The following is a 19,444-nucleotide window of genomic DNA, read 5'->3' on the forward strand; positions in this document are numbered from 1 at the left end:
AAATCTTCCCCGAAGAAAATTAAATCATCCTAAACCTCAAATTAGTTCCACCAGAAACTTAGAGAATACATTTTCTGGCACACAATCAAAAGTAACCAGACACAGGAAGAACTATGGCAATATGAACAAAAACCACTAGAAACAATTGTCGTGTGGGATGTCCGGCGGGGCGGCCTGCAGGGTCTCAGCTCCTGCTCCCCTCATAAGAACGCAGGACACGGTAAGGCCAAAAAGGAACACCCACGGAGCCATAGATAGGGGAGTCAAACCAATATATTCTCGCTGGTGGCTGGGCTGGAGACACAGGAAGCAGGATCTACATAATCTGCCTAACAGTAGTCCGCGCTTGCCAGCCACCATCTTCTTGCTAGCCCCCATTCTTTTTCTTCTAGCGTAGCCACACCGTTATATTAGTGGCCAATGGCTTATGGGTTACAGCTGACGGCCAAATAGCCACAGCTGCTGGCCATCTGATCACAGTTAATGGCCATTTACTACCCAAGCCAGCACCTTTCTATTGTGAGGCCGAGAGCCTGGAAACTGTTTTTTGGGGGCTTTGTGCCCACAACAATAGACACTAGAAATTGTCCCATATAGGTTCCAGAGATTGGAGTTATTGGTCATAATCCTTAAAACAACTATGCTTACAAAATTAAAGGGGATAATTAAAGATAGAACTTGGCATAAAACTAGAATATAATTAAGGACATAGATTTGAAAAAACTAATCAAAATTGAAAACTGGAAAATAAAATAATAGAAATTAAGAATTCAATGGATAGATTTAACAGCAGATTAGACAAAGCTGAATAGAGAATTAATAAACTAGAAGAAACCAAGGGAGTAAAAAATACAGAACAGATAGTAAGAGACAAGAAGGATACAGCCAGGTCTGTATGTATAATTCGAAGCCCTGCAAGGGGAGAAGAAACAGGAATGGGGTGTAAGCAATGTTCGAACGGATAATGTCTGAAAAGCTCCCCAAACTGATGAAAGACATTCAGTCACAGATTCAAGAAACTCTATGACCCCTAACAGGGTAAGTAAAAAGAAATCCACACCTATTGGTATCAGCTGTCAGTCTAATTGTCGGTTTTTTGAACTTAATATGCCCTTTCTCTGCTCTGGCTGCCTATAAATAACCAAATCCTTCCAATGCTCTTAGGACAAGCTTTACTATCCTGATGGTTCTGTCATTAATGAGTTGAATAAATTTTGACCCTGTGTTTGTTTCATATCTGTGTGTCATGTTTTTAATTTTTTGAAAAGTATACTTTGAATATATACATGAAACAAAGAATTCATGAAATAATTCTTGCAATGTTTTCTGTACTATTTGATTCTTTTTCATCTTATTAAAAAAAGTTTTTGGTCGCACTTACTAAATCTGGTCTCGACTTACAGTTTGAAAAGCCCTGCCTTAGCATACTGGGGACTGGGGCGGTGGGAGGGTGGGGAGGGGGCGGGGAAGCTGGTGGAATTGCATTAGAAAACGCTGATATTTAAATTTGTTTGGCTTCCCCCTCCAGGAATCAGATGACCTCGGACACTGAGCCTTTTGTTTTGGTTTTGTTTTGGTTTTGTTTTGTTTTGTTTTGTTTCTCTCCCTCTTCTCTCAGCACTCAGGCTCCGGTGGGGGGCGGGGGAGGCTTTAGGAAAAACCTGCGGCCAGTTTAATCTCAGCAGCGGATTCCTGGGGTGGCGAACCCGCAGGTCAAGCGAGGGCTGGCCTCTCTGGGTGGGGCCTCCTGGCCTTGGAACCCTCCGGGACTTCCGAGGACTTTTTTGTCCTGCTGCCCGGAGTTCGGACCCAGCGAACTTGAAGTTCCTGAGAGTTCTCGGAAGTGCGAGGTGGGGCGTCGCGGAAGAGGCGGCCGCGGTCAGCGCTCTCGGGGTCCCCCGAGGTCCCCTCGTGCATCCTCTGCCTTTGCGTTGGCTGGTCCGTCCCCGGCCGGAGGCACCCAGTTGGAAGGCGGCTTCTGTGTGTCCGTAGGTCCTGTTCGGAAGGATTAACGACCGCGAGCAGAAAGAGCAGTGAGGGGCCTGGCCTTCCTTCGCCCGGCCCACCCCGGGCGACCGGAGCCCTTGAACCCGCCCCTCCCGATCTGTCTGCGCGGGTTCCAGGCTCTGCTCCCCGGATCCCAAGGCTCAGCTGCGCGAGCTGTATGGATCGCATGGCCGCGCTGGGCTGCGCGAGGCTGCGGTGGGCGCTGCTGGGGACGCGGGCGACCCGACTTGGCCTCGGCCCACACGCGGCCAGAGCCAAGGCCTCCATCCCCAGCGCCCTCCCGGCGGCCGAGGCAGCCGAGGCTCCCGGAACCGGGCCTGGCGACCGGAGGCTGCGGAGCCTGGAAGAGCTTCCCGGACCAGGGCAGCTGCGTTTCTTATTCCAGCTGTTAGTGCAAGGTTACGTCCTGCACCTGCACCAGCTCCAGGTAATCGAGCTTGGGGGTCGGGGATGTCTCGCGACTGGAGAATGCGGGTGCACACCGGGTCAGAGAAGCTGGGGGTGGGGAGATGATGGACAAAAAGTGAAGAACATGGGAACTTAGCTCGGGACCGACTGGGGCTATGGTCATAAACTGGAAATCTGTAGGGGTTGTGGGCAACGGCACAGCCCTTTGAACTGAAATGAGCAGATTGAGGAGTGGTAAGAATCAGGAGGGCGTCAGGGAGGAGGTGACTTGGGAGGTTTACCGTGAACAGAGCTTGAGAGAGGGGGAAACTGTCTTAGTAACAGAATGACACATGTGTAAACTGCCAGATGTTATAAAACCACTATTTACTTCTGTGGTGTTATTGGCTACCGTAGACTTCTTCCAAAGGAAATGGCTTCCGGAGGATTAAAGAGGTTTAGCAATTAGCAACGTAAGTATTGTCTTAGGGGAAAAAAGATGTCACTTCTCAGGAAGTAAAGGCAAAATCATAGACATTAAGGAAAATGTAGACTTTTGTTATTAAGAAATCCATTTCCAGTAAGAAGGGTTTATCCAGTGGAACACTGATGAGGTCGGGATGAATGGATGATAGATAGCCCACGGTCAATGCACAGAGACAGGAAAACCCAACGTTGGTTAAATTGGAGAGGTTTTAGGAAAGGAAGCAAGTGAATGCACTCACTGTGCCCCAGACATTTTTCCAAGTGTTGGGATTCAGTGAGATGAGGCCAACAGCCTCGCAGGGTTTATATACTCCTTTGGGAAAGAGGGAGGTGTGTGTTACATGCCATTGAGTTGGCGCCAACTCCTGGTGACTCTATACAATGTCCTCACAGCCCTGCTCAGCTCCTGTAGGTACCTGCCTGCGGCCCTGTGCCTTCTTTTATGGAGTTAGTCCATCTCCTATTTGGTCATCCTTTTTTTCCAAGTCCTGGCCTGGGCTGGTGAACAGACTGGTTACCAGTGGCTGTGCTGGGCAGTAGTCCAGAAGAAGGAGCGGCTGGGACTTTAAGGAGGGCTTTGCAGGCCAGACCAGGAACCCCATCTCCTCGGAGGGGCCGTGATGGGCTCTTGAGCAGGCATGGAGTGAAGATGGCTTCCAAGGGACACTATCCAAGTTCTGATGTATGCGGTAGGGTAGATTGGACAGGACAGGGCGAGAGGGCCACAGGTGATGAGGGTTCAGGTGGGGCAGTATCTGTGCCACCCTCTAGAGAAAGCTGGAGTGGGAGTTGAGGATGAGGGAGAAAATGACTGAGGGTTTGAAGGTCTAAACTGACCACAGTTTCTCTTCACCTGCCCAGATGGACGCCATATCCCCTGGGAACTTCCCTGTTGAGCTTATGTTTCCAAGACTCGGTGGACAGATCCCAAGGCACCCAGGGATGGTTAAAAAAATTACTCCCTTTGGGCTGAGCTCTAAGAAGCTAAGTAAGCTAAGAAACCAGAGTCCTGTAAACTTCCTCTGCTTGATTTGACCTGTAGAAATTTCAGAGGCCCCGTGAATGCTCCAAGGGTGGGGACTAAGGATTTCTCATCATTTCTCAGGGGGAGTTTACTGGAAGGTTTTGCTCAAGATTTTCTCTAGAGCAGTAACTACCAAAGAAATTTTAGATGGCCCTAGGACAGGGAGGAAGAAGCAGGAGAAAGCCAAGAGTATGTATGTGGCCTTTAAAGGAGAGGCCAAGGCTAAGATTTAGGGGAGCCCCCTGACCCCATCCCTTATATCCCAAAGATCTGGAGTCACATGATCCTGGGCTGTCCCATGGGAAATCTGTTACCCTTCCCACCCACTACATGTTGCTGGGATGTCACTAAAGTGTGGAGTGCTGCACATCTTTAAAACCCTGTTAATACTCCCACTGAGGAAGAGGATGCATTCCAGTGACCCACTTTTTGTCAGTTCAGACTCATTTGGTTGCCACTCACACTAGCTTAAACTATAAAGCAGCTTTATTGGTTCATATAACCAAAAAGTCTAATTGTTGGTGCCCTTTGGGTATAGTTTGCTCTAGAGAGTCATGAGCTCATCAAAGCTACAGTTTTGTTTTTCTGCAGTTCGCTCGGCTCTGCTGTCTTGTGGAAGTTAGTTGACTGGCCTGAGTTAAGTGCCTGTCCCTGAACCCATCATCGTGGCCACAGGCATATTCTAATTAGCTTAGTCCCATGCAGGCTCACCCTTAAAGCTGGGGTTGGGCCCCCCCCCCCAAACCAAGTGGCTACTGCACAAAGGGGAGGAGTGGAATTGATATAAGGGCAGCTGATCATAATGCTCCCTGCATTCTCAGTTGTCCAAAACGGCATGTCCCACATAAAAATAATCAAATCAGCTTAGGGAAGCATTTAGGACTTAAAAGGGGAGAGTGGGAATTGGGATATGTGAAAAATCATGCTGACCCATAAATGCCAGTTCCCTTCTCTTTCCTAACCAAAATAATGTCAAGAGAGCTAGAAAAATTAAATATGAATATATGCATATATGTTAAATTTATACGCAAATTGATACTAAATTGATATCTTTCAGAGATGTCACCCCTATGAATGATGAGATCAGCTATCTAATCTGTAGCTATTTGTGGACTGCCTGGATTGGTGGCCCCTCTTGGGCCCCCCCAATGCCCTATGCACATACTTGTCATTTCTTGTATTATGTTTCTTTTTTTTTTCATAGTTACAAATTGTTTCACTTGTGATAGAACTTTTAAGATCTCTCTTAGCATCTTTCAAATATATAATACAGTATGATTAATTATAGTCACTATCGTGTACATTACATCCCCAAGACTTATTTATTTTATAACTGGAATTTTGTACCTTTTGACCACCTTCACTCATTTTGCCTACCACCCACCCCCTGCCTCTGGCAACTATCACTCTGTTCTATGTATCTGAGTTCAGTTTTATTCGTTTGTTTGTTTTGTTTTTAAATTCAACATAGAAGTGAGATCATTTGGTATTTGTCTTTCTCTGTGTAGCTTATTTCAGTTAGCATAATGCTCTCAAGGTCAATCCATATGGTTGTAAAGGGCAAGATTTCCTTATTTTTATGGCTGAATAATATTCCATTGTGCATATATATATTATATATATATAATGATCAAACAATACGGTGAATGTTTAAATTTAAAAAATTAATACAGTAAAAGACACATTGCCATTAATCCCCCTCAAAATACTCCTTCTCGCTTCAAACACACTATCCCATCGTTCTTGCCACTTTCTGAAACAGTTCTAGAAGTCTTCGTTCATGTCTTTAGCTGCACTGTCGTGGCTGCCTCGATTGATTCAAAATGTTTACCTTTCATGGTCATTTTGACTTTGGGGAAGAGCCAGAAGTCGCACAGTGTTAAATCTGGTGAATAAGGTGGATGAGGACGCACTGTAATGTTTTTATTTGACAGAAATTGCCTTGTACCAGAAGTGATGTGTGACACAGAGCGAGCGTTGTCATGATGCGGGATGAAGTAAAAACGCTCACGAAAGAGGATGTCCAGAACTGCTTCAGAAAGTGGCAAGAATGATGGAATAAGTGTGTTCAAAGTGAGGGGGAGTATTTTGAGGGGGATTAATGGCCATGTGTCTTTTACTGTAACACATTTTTTTATTTAAATATTCACTGTATTGTGTGATCACTATATATGTGTGTGTGTGTGTGTGTGTGTGTGTGTGTGTGTGTGTATATATATATATATATATATATATATATATATATATATATATGACATTTTCTTTATCCAGTCATCTGTTGATGGACACTTAGGTTACTTCCATGTCTCGGCTGTTGTGAACAATGCTGCATTGAACATTGGAGTGCATATATCTTTTCTAGTTAGTGGTTTTGTTTTCTTTGAATATATACCCAGAAGTAGGTTGCTGGATCATATCATAGTCCTATTTTTAATTTTTGAGGGAACCTCCATACTGTTTTCCATAGAGACTGCACCAATTTAGTCCCACCAACAGTGCATAAGGTTCCCTTTTCTCCATCCCTTGTCAACACTTCTTATTTCTTGTCTTTTTGATGATGGCCATTCTAACAGGTGTGAGGTGATACCTCATCATGGTTTTGATTTGCACTTCTTTGAGGATCAGTGATATTATTGAGCACCTTTTCATGTACCTGTTGGCCATCTGTGTATCTTTGGGGAAATGTCTATTCAGATCCTCTGCCCTTTTTTAATCAGGTTTTTTTTTTTTTTTGCTATTGAGTTGTATGATTACTTTATGTATTTTGGACATTAATCCTTGTCAGATATTTGATTTGCAATTATTTTCTCCCATTCCCATTCAGTAGGTTGCCTTTTCACTTTGTTGATGGTTTCTTTTGCTGTGCAGAAGCTTTTTAGTTTGATGTGGTCCCACTTGTTTATTTTTGCTTATGTTGCCCTTGCTTTTGGTGTCAAATCCAAAAAAATCACAGCCAAGAATGATATCAAGAAGCTTACCACCTCTGTTTTCTTCTAGAAGTTTTATGGTTTCAGGTCTTATGTTCAAGTCTTTAATCATTTTGAGTTAATTTTTGTGTATAACATATGCTAGTAGTTCTTTTCATGTGGCTGTCCAGTTGTCCCAACGCCATGTATTGAAGAGACTGTGCTTTTCCGATTGTCTGTTCTTGGTTCCTTTGTTGTAAATTAATTGACCATATATGCCTGGGTTTATTTCCGGGCTCTCTATTCTGCTCCATTGATCTATGTGTCTGGTTTTTATGCCAATACCATGCTTTTTTGATTAGTATATCTTTGTGATATAGTTTAAAATAAGGAAGCATGATGCCTCCAGCTTTGTTCTTCTTTCTCAAGATGGCTTTGGCTATTCAGGATCTTTTGTAGTTCCATATAAATTTTAGAATTGTTTATTCTAGTTCTGTGAAAAATGCCATTGGCATTTTAATAGGGTTTGCATTGAATCTGTAGGTTGCTTTGGGCAGTATGAACATTTTAGTCATATTAATTCTTCCAATCCATCAACATAGAATATCTTTCCTTTTATTTGTGTTTTCTTCAATCTTTTTCTTCAATGTCATAGTTTTCAGTGCACAGGTCTTTCACCTCCCTGGTTAAATTTACTCCTAGATATTTTATTCTTTTATGCAATTGTAAATGTGATTGTTTTCTCAATTACTCTTTGTGATAGATCATTATTAGTGTATAGAAACACAACTGATTTTTACATGTTGATTTTATATCCTGCAACTTTACTGAATTCATTTCTTTTAATAATTTTTTTGGTGGAATCTTTAGAGTTTTCTATATATAATATCATGTCATCTGCAAATAGTGACAGTTTTACTATTTCCTTTCTGATTTGGATGCCATCCATTTCTTTTTCTTGCCTAATTGTTCTGGCTAGGATTTCCAATACGATGTTGATTAAAAGTGGTGAGAGTTGGCACCCTTGTTTTGTTCCTGATCTTTAAGGAAAGGCTTCAGCTTTTCATTGTAGACTGTGATGTTAGGTGGGGGTTTGTCATATATGGCCTTTATTATGTTGAGATAGTCTCCCTCTATAGCCGCTTTTATGAGAGTTTTATCATAAATGTATGTTGAACTTTGTGAAATGCTTTTTATTGAGATGATCGTGTGATTTTTATCCTTCATTTTGTTAATGTATTGTATAACATTGATTAATGATTTGCAAATTTTCAACTATCCTGACATCCCTGGAATAAATCCCACTTGACCATGGTATAGGATCCCTTTAATGTATTGCTGAATTTGGTTTGCTAATATTTTGTTGAGGATTTTCGCATCTACGTTTGTCAGGAATACTGGCCTGTAGTTTTTTGTTGTGTTTTTCTAGTAGTGTCCTTTTTGGTTTTAGTATCAGGAAAATGCTTGCCTTGTAAAATGAGTTTGGAAGTGTTTCCTCTACTTTTTGGAAGAATTTGAGAAGGATTGATATTAATCTTTCTTTAAATGTTTGGCAGAGTTCACCAGTGAAGCCGTCTGGCCCTCAGCTTTTGTTTGTTGGGAGGTTTTTGATTACTGCTTAAATCTCCTTCCTAGTAATTGGTCTGTTCACATTTTCTCTTCTTCATTATTCAGTCTTGGTAGTTTGTATATTTCTATGAATTTACCCATTTCTTGTAGGTTGTCCAAGTTGTTGATGTGTACTTGTTTGTGGTAGTCTCTGATGATCCTTTGTGTTTCTGGGATACCAGTTGTAACATCTCTTTCATTTCTCATTTTAGTTATAAGGGTCCTCTTATCTTTTTTTCTTGGTGAATCTAACTAAAGGGGTGTAGATTTTGTTTATCTTTTTTTTAAAAAAACAGCTCCTAGTTTCGTTGATCTTTTCTATTGTCTTTTCCTTCTCCATTTCAATCGTTTCCACTTTGATCTCCGTTATTTCTTTCTTTCTACTGACTTTTGGGTTAGTTCTCCTTTTGTCTAGTTCCTTGAGATATAAAGTTGCCTTGTTTATTTGAAATCATTCTTGTGTCTCAATGTAGGCACTTATTGCTATGAACTTCCCTCGTAGGACTGCTTTGCTGAATCCCATAAGCTTTGGCTTTTACCACTCTTTGCATCCTTTCCCCAAAGCCTCCATTCCAACTCTCCACTGGACATCAGCATCAAAGGCCAGATGATCCGTGACCTTCTGAACCTGGCAGGCTTTGTTCTGCCCAACGCAGAGGATATCGTTTCCAGCTCCAGCAGCTCCAGCAGCTCCAGCTCCACGACCAGGTCAGCCTCCTTGCTTTTCCGCAGCCGGCTGGCAGCATGCACAGCCCGTCGTGTCCCTGGGAAGGAATGGTGCCTGGGCACTCCTGCTTGGTGTCTCTTGCTGCGCCATCTGCCCTATGGTCTACTCATGCGCTACTGCCGTGTCAGCGTCCCAAAGGCACGTTTGGTTCTACTGCTCTCCTGCTCAGGAATCTCCACAGGGCCTGCGGAATCAGCTTTCAACTCCTCACGTGCACATTTGAGACCCCAGCCTCCTTTTCCCCAGCGCTCCTCCCTTTAAGTTTTGGTCTGTTGTATTTCCATTTTCATTTGTCTTTAGGTATTGATTTGATGTCTCTTTTAGTTTTTCCTTTGACCAAGTGGTTGTTCAGTAGCATGTTGTTTCATCTCCACATATTGTGACTTTCCCAGTTTTCTTCTTATAATTGATGTCTGGTTTCATACCATTTTGGGGGTATAGATGCTTGTTATGATTTTCAGTCTTAAATTTATTTATGATCTGTCGTGGAGAATGTTCCATGTGCACATGAGAGGAATGTGTGTTCTGTCGCTTTGGCAATGTTCAATATGTATAGAGCTAGATCTATAGATTATCTCTCTCTATCTGTGAAGTCCATCTGGTCTAATGTGTTCTTTAAGGCCAATGTTTCCTTATTGATTTTCTGCCTGGGTGATCTAGTCGTTCATGAAAGTGGAGTATTAAAGTCGCCTACTATCATTGTATGGCCCTCTATTTCTCCCTTTATGTCTCTTAAGATTTCCTTTATATATTGGGGTGCACATGTTTCTTATCATCATCTGTTTACATGGCTTAGAAGCTGTGAGGGCTGGGCCTGTGTCTCTCCCACCTCTGTGCCCTCCCCAGTGACAGGCACAGCCCTGGGCACAGAGGAAGTGCTCAGTACTGTTTGATAAGTGAATACATTCCACATACCAGCCAAAGGGCTGTGAATGGCACTGAGCAGTGGCTATATCTGGTGGTAACCTTCTTTGTGAGACTCTTCTCAACTCCCTCATCTGGGTTGTTTGACAGAAGATGGAGGAAAAAAGAGACAGTGAGGGAGGTGGGCAGATTGATGAAACGTAACCCTTCAGGTCTTAGCTTTCCAAGTTCAGAAACTAAATGTTAGCACTTTCCACATGGAGAGACTATTGAGGACTGACCCACACTGGCCAAACCCACAGAGACTGGAGTGCCCATGTGTTTCTTTGCTGAGGAAGTTAGTCCTCCCAGGGACCATAATATTCCATCACATAGAAACTCCCTTTTCTAGTTATATCTATTTCTGCATAACAAACTAGCCCGAAACATAGTGGCTTAAAACAACATTGTGCTATACTTATAATTTTGTGGGTCAAGAATTTGGGCTGTGCTCATCAGAAATGGCTCTTCTCTGCTTCACAATGAGTGGGGTTTCAGTTCAAATAGCTGAACATTGCTAGGATGGCTGAATTGGGGCCACACGTCAGGGCCTTGGGGGCTGGCTTTTGGCTGGCTTCCTCAGTTTTTCTTCATGTCACCTCTGCCAGGCCTGAAATTTCCAAGATGGCTCCTTTAATTGCATGTTTAGTGCCTACGCTGGTTTGGCCAGAACAGCTGAGTATCTCTCTTGCTCTCTCCATGTGGCTCTCTTGGGCTTCCTCACAGCCTGGTGGTCTCTGGATAGACTTCTTCCAGAAGTGGCAGCTTCCCTCAGAGTGAATGTTCCAAGAGACAGAAAGTGGACGTTGTGCGTTGCTTAAGGCCCAGGCCTGGAAACTGGCACAGCATCTTTTCCACGGTATTGTAGCCATCAAAGCTGTTACAGAGCCCACCCAGATTCTGAAGGAGAAGAGGTAGACCTCATCTCTTAATAAAGGTGGTGTCAAGAATCTGTGGCTATCTTTAATCCACCTCATCCTCTTCCTAGGATATGGATACCAGGGGAGAGAAATCAGTAACTATCTTAGTGGACTGCTGGTGTGCAGGGACCCCAGAACTTAAGGAATATAATTGTATGGGAGGAAATTTCATCCAGGCCTTGGAGAAACCTGGTTGAAAATGCTTCTCTGGTGCCTGTCCATTAGACTAAGTGTCTCTCTCTTGAGAGATAAATGCTGTCAAATTCTTGCTGTTTGGCTCCTCTCTTCTGGATTTTGTAATGGCTGCTCATATTCTGTTAATACATTCTTTCTTCAGTTTGGCTAATACCATTGATTAGATGGGTTTTCTTGCCCAGTACTCACTTTACCATCAAGCCTTCCAGAGATTATTCTCCAGTTACCCTGACTTGGCTTAGGTGTTTTTCAGTCTCATCTGGCAGACATTGTAGCCTTGAGGCTAGAGCAGAATTAGGTGTACTGCCTTTAAGCCTCAGGGATGGGAAATTAGAAACTAAGTGTTACGGTCAAAAAAGTGAATCATACTAATTTATCAACTGTACTACCAGAATTTTTATCTTACAAATAAAGAGATACTCCAGCTTATTCAAGGTAGCAATATTTCTGATTGGGAAAGATTAGAATGACTTACATGTCCTAGTAGAAGACTAATTGAATCAATTATACTACATTTATATAATGGAATTTTGTGTAACCATTAAAAAGAATAAGGGCAGATCTATATGTTTCAATATAAATCGCTTGCCAAGAGATGGGAAGAAAGTGAGGAGCAAAACTATACAATATGCCATCATTTGTGGATAAAAAAGAGTGTGAGGTATATATGCATTTATGTGTTTGTATGTCCATAAAATATCTCTGGAGGACACACAAGAAATTGGTAATGATGCCTCTGTGTGAGGGTTTTGGAGTCTGGAGTTGAGCATTAGGAGCAAGACTCACTTTTTGTTGCAGGACTGCTATTGCCCTCCACCAGATTTTCTTCTGGCTTCACCCTGCCCAGGCATATTCAATAGCAAAAGAATGGAGAACAAGAGATGAAAAGATGTCTGACCAAGTGCCTCCTGGCCCAACATAATATTTTGAGGTCTTCTGAGCGCCCTTTCTCTTATACTTCTGTCTGGCTCTGGGTCCTTACTTTTCACGTTCACCTCTGTATCTATATCCTCTTTTTAGCTCTGCATCTGTTCTGATCATCCTCTCCTTGTTCTTGGAATACCCTCATTGTTCTACTCCCGCCCAGACCATGTTGTAGGCAAAGCGATGCTCGGGATACTAGGGCATCCCAGGCAAAGACTTTTTTCTTGGATCACTCTTGGATCTTTCTCTACCTTCAGCCCATTGTTTCTCTAGAGTGCAAAATCAGAAGGAAATTCTTAGTGTCCAACTATCTGGAAACTTAGGACAGTTCTGCCTTCTTGTACGAAAACAGACATTCTTTAATTATTGAAGTAATGGCTGCACTCATGCACAAACATGTTTTTTGCAGCTCTGTAAAATAAAAATTTCAGAAACCTGTTAAATGCCCATCAACAGGATATATAAATTGTGGCATATTCTTACAATGGAACACTATACAACAGTCATAATGAATGCACAAGCCTTTTATGTATCAATATAAAACTCAGAAACAAAGTTGAATATAGAATGGTATGTACGGTAGAAGACTATTTCTATAAAATAAAAACCACACAAAAATTCTATAAGCTTTCTGGATGCATAGATGTAGTAAAATACATAAACATTGACAGAAAGGATACACTTCAAATTCAGCATAGTAGTTGCTTTGTGGAGGGAGGGCAAAGAATAGGATAAGAAGGGAAATTTGTATCTGAAATGTTTTCATGTTTAAAAAGATACGAAGCAAATATGACAAATGTTAATTTTGGAGGGTGTATACCTGGGTGTTTATAATGTTATCTTTCATTATTCAGATTAAAATATAATGATTCATATTAAAATAATAAAAATACAAGTAATTTTGTTCACGTTGAGTCTCCATGGTGCCGCTGGCATGGTCTGATCTTGGAGGAGATCGTTCAAGGCAAAATTTAGAGCAAAGAAAACCTGAGAATGCTGTTAATTATTTAGCACCTTCTGTCACTTGGAAATGTGAATTCCACTTGTGTGAGGGGTTGAGGCTAAACCTCTGACAGCACTTTGACAGCACCAAGATATGGCTGTCCCAGCTGGACTTCTCTTCACCTGTGACCCTGAATGGGCCTTCTTTCTGGCATCTGCCAATGGAGGCAAAAGAGTGGCCTATGTCTGCAGTTACATCTCTCCTCTTTATCCCACTGATGGCTGCCAGCTTTTAGAGACAGATTTGTTGACACTGGCAAAACAGGACTTGGTATTTGTGAGTTCACTTTTGTCCTCAGGGCAATTGACGTGCGGTTTTAGTGTTGTTTTGCTGTGCTGACAGTCTGCTGACGGAGCCCACTACCAGTAAACTAAACAGGTCACTACGTAGGAGATGGAACAGTGCCAGGCAGTGTTGGGGGGAGATTTTGGAGGATTTTAATGTTCTTTTTTTCTCGTAACAGTTTTATTGAGACATAGTTACATACTATACGATTCACCCATTGAACAATTAATTAAATGGTTTTTAGTAGATTCACAGAATTATGCAACCATCACCACGTCAATGTTAGACTATTTTCATCACCCCAGAAAGAAACCTTGTACTCTTTTAACAGTCGCCGCCCCCACCGCCCCTCCCTGTGTAATGACTATATTCCCGATGCCGTTGACCTCTCTTATCAGCCCCTTGGCAACCACTAATCTACTTTCTGTCTCTATGGATGTGCCTACTATGGACATTTCATATAAATGGACTCATTCGATATGTGGTCTGTTGGGAACGACTTCTTTCACTGAGCCTGATGTTTGCAAGGTGTATCCATGTCGTAGCACGTGTCACTACTGTGTTCCTTTTTATGGCCACACCACACTTTGGTCATTCATTCATCTGTTGATAGATATGTGGGTTGTTTCCATTTTGGGCCTTAGCATTACTTTCTGACTTTTCAAGGCACACACAAATATCAAAGATAAGTACAGCTGGACATTAAAGTGGTGAAAACAGCTTTTATTCAGTAGTGAGTGACAGCAGGGCAAAGAGATGAACTCCATTCCAATTTGTGCAGAGGTGACTGGACGTTTTCAACGGAGCATGAGGGAATGGGGAAGGGGAGCAGCTGGGGGAGAGTCAGGGAAGTGAAAAATTACAAAAAGCAGGAAGTGGGGGGTTGGTCCATGTGACTCTCATTTGTGTTTGCTAAATGGTGCTAATCTTATTGAAGTTAGGCCCCTCCCCTCCCACAGAGACTGGGAAACGGGGCCCAATCTTCCGGTGTTGTCTGGAACAGACAGGAAATTCTTTTGGCAGCCTTGAGTCTCCTCAGGCAGGCCCTTTAAAGGGGGCTTCATCCTAGGAGTGAAGGTCATCCTAGGGATGTGACCCGGAGCTGTTAGAAACGGTTAGTGTGCAAGTCTACAGGTCAAGGTGGAAGCCTAGTGGAGAAGAGGGCTGAGAGGATCCGGGCTAGAATGTTGTTCAGGAGAGAATCTTTATCACAACCCAAAGCTAAGATGCCTAAATTTGTTTCGGTTCCCAACCTTTTGAAAATCTGAAAGCTGTGGCACTTCGCTACAGCAAAATATGAGTTTATACACAACCTATTGCATGGGATTTCAGCTCTCCACCCCACGCCACCCCCAGCCTGTCTGCACACCCTAGGTTACCACCCCTTGCCTTGGAGGTAGACTAGTGTACTCCAGGCAATATAGCTAGAGTTTAGGTAATGGCCCTAATGGGCTACCTTGGGTTATCGACCTTGGCGTGGGCTAGCCACAGTGAGCCTTTGGGATCAACTAATAGTATCATTATCTTGTGATTCAACACTTATACACCTTACTAAGTGACTGCCAATAAGTCAAGCAACCACCTGGCACCGTACATAATTATTACAATATTAATGGCTATATTCCCTACGCTGTACGTTACCTCCCTGTGATTCATTTTATAACTGGTAGTTTGTACTTCTAATTCCCTTCCCCTTTTCCGCCCATTCCCCTCACCCTCTGGCAACCATCGGTTGGTTCTCTCTATCTGTGAATTTGTTTCTGTTTCATATTGTTTGTTCATTTGTTTTGTTTTTCTATATTTTGTATGTAAGTGAAGTCGTACAGTATTTGTCTTCTCTGTCCGACTTATTTCATTTTGCATAATATTCTCTAGGTCCATCCATATTGTTGCAAATGGCAAGATGTCATTCCTAGTTAGTGCTGAGTAATGATGCATTGTAACTACGTACCGCATCTTTATCCAGTCATCTGTGGATGGGCACTCAGGTTGCTTCCATATGTTGGCTATTGTAAACAATGCTGCAGTGAATATAGGGGTATGGATATCTTTTCGAATTAGTGGTTTCATTTTCTTCAGATAAATACCTGGAAGTGAAATTTCTGAGTCATATGGTGGTTCTATTTTTAATTTTTGAGGAACCTCTATACTGTTTTCCATAGTGGCTACCCGAGTTTACCAAAACTCTTAAGTTTTGAGCTCTGGAGGTGTGGCTCGAATCTTTGCACGTGTGGATATGTGCAAAGTAGCCCTGCAGCTCCACCCTGACCTTTCATGTATCCAGCTCAAAATTCTCAGGGGCCCATCAAATCAATATTCATGTTTTCATGGTAGGATCTCATGCCAAATCTGTTCTGTTGGTTTTAGGCAACAACACATGAGTCACCATAACCATGATCCACTGTAGGTTGATTAGACCTGTTTGGGGTATAGGCTGCAGCCATGCTCCCCCTTGGGAGGGCAACTAGAGGTGCCACACACACTTCCCCTTAACTGGCCCTCAGAAGTCCTGGCAGTATGATTGCTTGTTTCCACCCGTGCTGAAGAATTTAGAACAACCTGTGACAAATGAGCAAAAAAGGCCAAAAGGGACAGGATGAGGCTAAAGAGACCCAACGTGCATTCACAATGTTCATCTTGTTCTGTCATCTTTAGTGGAGGTTCTTGGGAAGTTTCTAAGAGTGTTTAGATTCACATTCTCTTTGGCCAGCAGTCACGTCCCATTGAGGGAGGGCGAGAGCAGTCTGTGTCAAATCGGCCAGATGCCCTGTAGACAAGCACTGAGAAAAAGAGATTAATAGTCCCTCCCTTCACCGCTAACCAATCAGGGTTGACCGCTGATGACCCATAAGCCAGAGGTGTCCCTCTCTTTCCACAACCATGTAGAAATGTTACCTCTGTCCGGCCAGCGATTACTTCACTCCATGTCCCAGGCCTCCTGTGTCTTACCCTCCTAGGAGCCTGGGTTTCCCCGAGGTGTCTCAGCGGTTTCTTTCTCGTATGCCTCATGCCGTGCTAGTCTGTCTCCCACCCCCTGACATGTGGGCCATGCCAGGACTATTTTAGGAGTTGTCACCTCATATTCATGATCATCCATATCCATGATTGCCCCAGAGCAGCAAGCACAGCCAGTGGCAAAAGAAGCACCACATTAAAGTAGTTAACGCCCTGATTCTTCTTGCTACTTGCAAATTCCAACTGCCTCATTTCCCAAGGGGTAGCTGTGGGAAGAAGAGGTAGGTGTGATAGAATGAGAAGAGTGAATGAAGTGGTTTGGTTCTCTTACAGCCTATCTGGCCTTCTTCCCACCTCCCCAACTCATAATGGAAAATTCTGTTTAAATGGTGAATGGCCCTTCTGGTGAGTTGCCACATTTGTAGTCCAAGCTAACTTTCTGAAGAATGTGCCTACTGGGAGCAGAGCCTTGGTTGTCCGCTTATCTTTTTCAGTTTCTCCTTTAAAAGTCCATTCCATCTTTCAGTGGCTCCTGCTGCCTGTGGATGATCCGGGGTATGAAAGGGCCAGCGAATGTCCCACGGAGCTGCCCACTGCTGGGTACTTTTTACTGCAAAGGTAGCACCACTGTGTGATTGGATGCTTTGAGGGAATCGGAACATGTAGCACAGTTCATGTGAGGAAGGGTCTTTGAATAGTGAGCTCCCTCCCATCTGCTGTGTGGATGGAGGTGGCAGTGCCATACCTTGAAAAGCTGTCTACTGCAGTCAATAAGTACCCTTGAAAGGATGGTGGGGACCTATATAGTCTATTTGCCAGGCCTGGTACCCCTCACTGTGTGCCTCAAAGTTTCCTTTACCACTGTACTGTGTAGCTGGCAGTCGGGCATATTCGCCAGGCTTCCTTGGCTTCATGTGCTGTAGTCATTTGTTTGGGGGGCCCAGTCTTGAACTATGGATGGATTACCATGCACTGTGAAATGGTGTATCCAGGTGGCCATGGTCCTTACGTGGCTACCACAGGTCTCATCAACTCGTTGATTCCATTGATGTTCATCCAAGGAGACCTTTTCCATGGACATCCACCTGGGTCACAAACGGGGTGTGGCTCTTTTATGATCTGCTGCCATAATGTTCATCCCTAAAGAGGCTAAGAGTTGACCATCTAGCCTCCTGCTGCCGGGCACCAGCCCACACCACCATGAATCAGTAAAAATGCAACAAGAGGCAACTTGGGAGGTCTTTTCCAGGGCAAGGACTACAGTTCACAGCTCGCACCTCTGCCTGTTGGACAGACTTCTCTTTTCCATGCACAGTGTAGACAGTTTTCTTTGGGGTTGCACAGCAGCAGTTCAGTACACCCATGGCCTTGAATTTGATTAATGCATGAACCAAGTCCTCAGTGTACCCTCGCTTTGTCGAGAACCTCAGTATACCGAACCTCCCAAGAAACTCGAGGTGGTGGCATAGACTCAGCACTTCTGGAGGACAACCACACCTTCATGCTTAGTTTGCTTCTTTTCCTGGAAATACCACTTCCACATATTGCCTATTAGGCAAATCCCACTTTGTTAATGTTCTCATTTATGACCCATCTCACGATAGGGATATAACAGTATGGTAACATTTTGTTTGGCAGTCTCCCAGTGTCCACCAGCACTCTCAAATGGGGAATTCTAGGGGGTGATATCAGGCACACGTCATACCCAAAACCCTAGAGAACCATTATCTAAATGGCTGCATATTTTTGCTACAGGCTCCAGTCTGCAGAATTGTTAGTCATGGATAGTAGCTCAAAAGCCTCGTGAGCGCTCATTGGCCCAAGTAGAAGGAAAGTCTGGACCGTTAGATAGTTTTCTTTTTCTTTTTCTTTCTTTTTTTTTTTTTTTTACTTTCAGTCTTGATGTGGCTTCTTCTTTATATCTTTAGTTATAAAACTTCTGTTCAGCTAGACTTCAGGTGATTCTCCAGGTTGATTGTTCTATAATTTAGTTGTAATTTTAATGTGGTCTTGGGAAGAGGCAAGCACAGGGTTTATGTAACTCTGCCATCTTGGCTCCTCCCTGTTGGATAGTTTTCTTAAGCACATCTGTCTGTACTAGTTCTTTGATTAAGACAGTATTCTTCCCTTCTACCCCTTCCCTTTCCCTGAAATCCTATACTACTTTATTGATAGCCAGTGGCTGAGCTGAGAGAACAGGGTAGACTCCTGGTGGTCAACTCAACCCACTAGCACCGTTCTAAATGTGGCATTTCTGCATTGGGAACGTCCTTTACAATCAAGAATTTCATGTACTTAGCACATCTATTCCCACAATACATTCAGCAGTATCCATTACAACCACTTGAGTGTGTATTGGCTCGAGAAGGCTCGTCTACTGTGAACCTTTTATATGTCAACTTGGCTGGGCTACGATGTTTGGTCAAACATCAGTCGAGATGTTATTGTGAAGGTAGACATTGAGTAAAACAGTTTACCCTCCATAATATGGGTGGGCCTCATCCAATCAGTTGAAGGCTTTAAGTGAAAAGCCGAAAGTCTTCAGAAGAGAAAGGAATTGCCTAGATTGCCTTCAGACTCAAGAGTACAACATTGACTCCTGCTGGAATTTCCCTACAAATTTCAGACTTGCCAGCGCCTACAATTGCATGAACCCAATTCCTTAAAATAAATCTGTCTGTATACATGCAGTAAGTCCCCACTAAATGTGCTGCCAGGTTCTCAGATTTTAAGCGAAATAACTCATAAATGAAACCAATTTTACTATGGGCTGATTGATATTAACAAGAGTTAAGTTCCTACGGCATTTAATCAACGTTATAATGAAACAATGTTGAAAAGGTTTGACGACCTTGGTTGCCATCAAGTCCCCAGCACACTTTGGCCAGTGCATAAGCACCCTGGCCCTCCTTAGGGCAAGAGGGATTTGGGCGTCCCCTCATCCTGTGTGTTCTTGAAGGGATGAAAGCTGGGTGGTGTGAAGGCATTGAATCAACACCATCCCAGCTGCCAGACCCCAACAAGGGGGTCTGACTCCTCTTGGCCCTCCTTTTTGTCCACAGTAAATGCCAAAGCTGACTGGGGATTCTCCATTACAACCTGGACCTTTCAGTT

The 19,444-nt window shown here is 43.3% G+C and overlaps 1 protein-coding gene across 2 annotated transcripts in view; it reads left to right on the forward strand.

Annotated features, from left to right (window-relative positions):
• The first annotated feature begins 1,516 nt into the window (after window positions 1-1,516).
• Window positions 1,517-19,444, forward strand: part of CYP27A1 (cytochrome P450 family 27 subfamily A member 1) — a 30,804-nt gene continuing 12,876 nt past the window's right edge. The window contains exons 1-2 of one of the 2 annotated variants that reach the window (XM_081051408.1): window positions 1,517-1,878; window positions 1,993-2,434. In XM_081051408.1, the coding sequence (XP_080907534.1) occupies window positions 2,165-2,434 (270 nt within the window). In that variant the 5' untranslated portion in view covers window positions 1,517-1,878; window positions 1,993-2,164. The remainder of the gene's footprint in view (window positions 1,879-1,992; window positions 2,435-19,444) is intronic. The other variant, XM_081051409.1, reaches the window with a different exon arrangement.

Source organism: Rhinolophus hipposideros, assembly GCF_964194185.1.
Source record: "Rhinolophus hipposideros genome assembly, chromosome: 6".
Lineage (NCBI taxonomy): Eukaryota > Metazoa > Chordata > Mammalia > Chiroptera > Rhinolophidae > Rhinolophus > Rhinolophus hipposideros.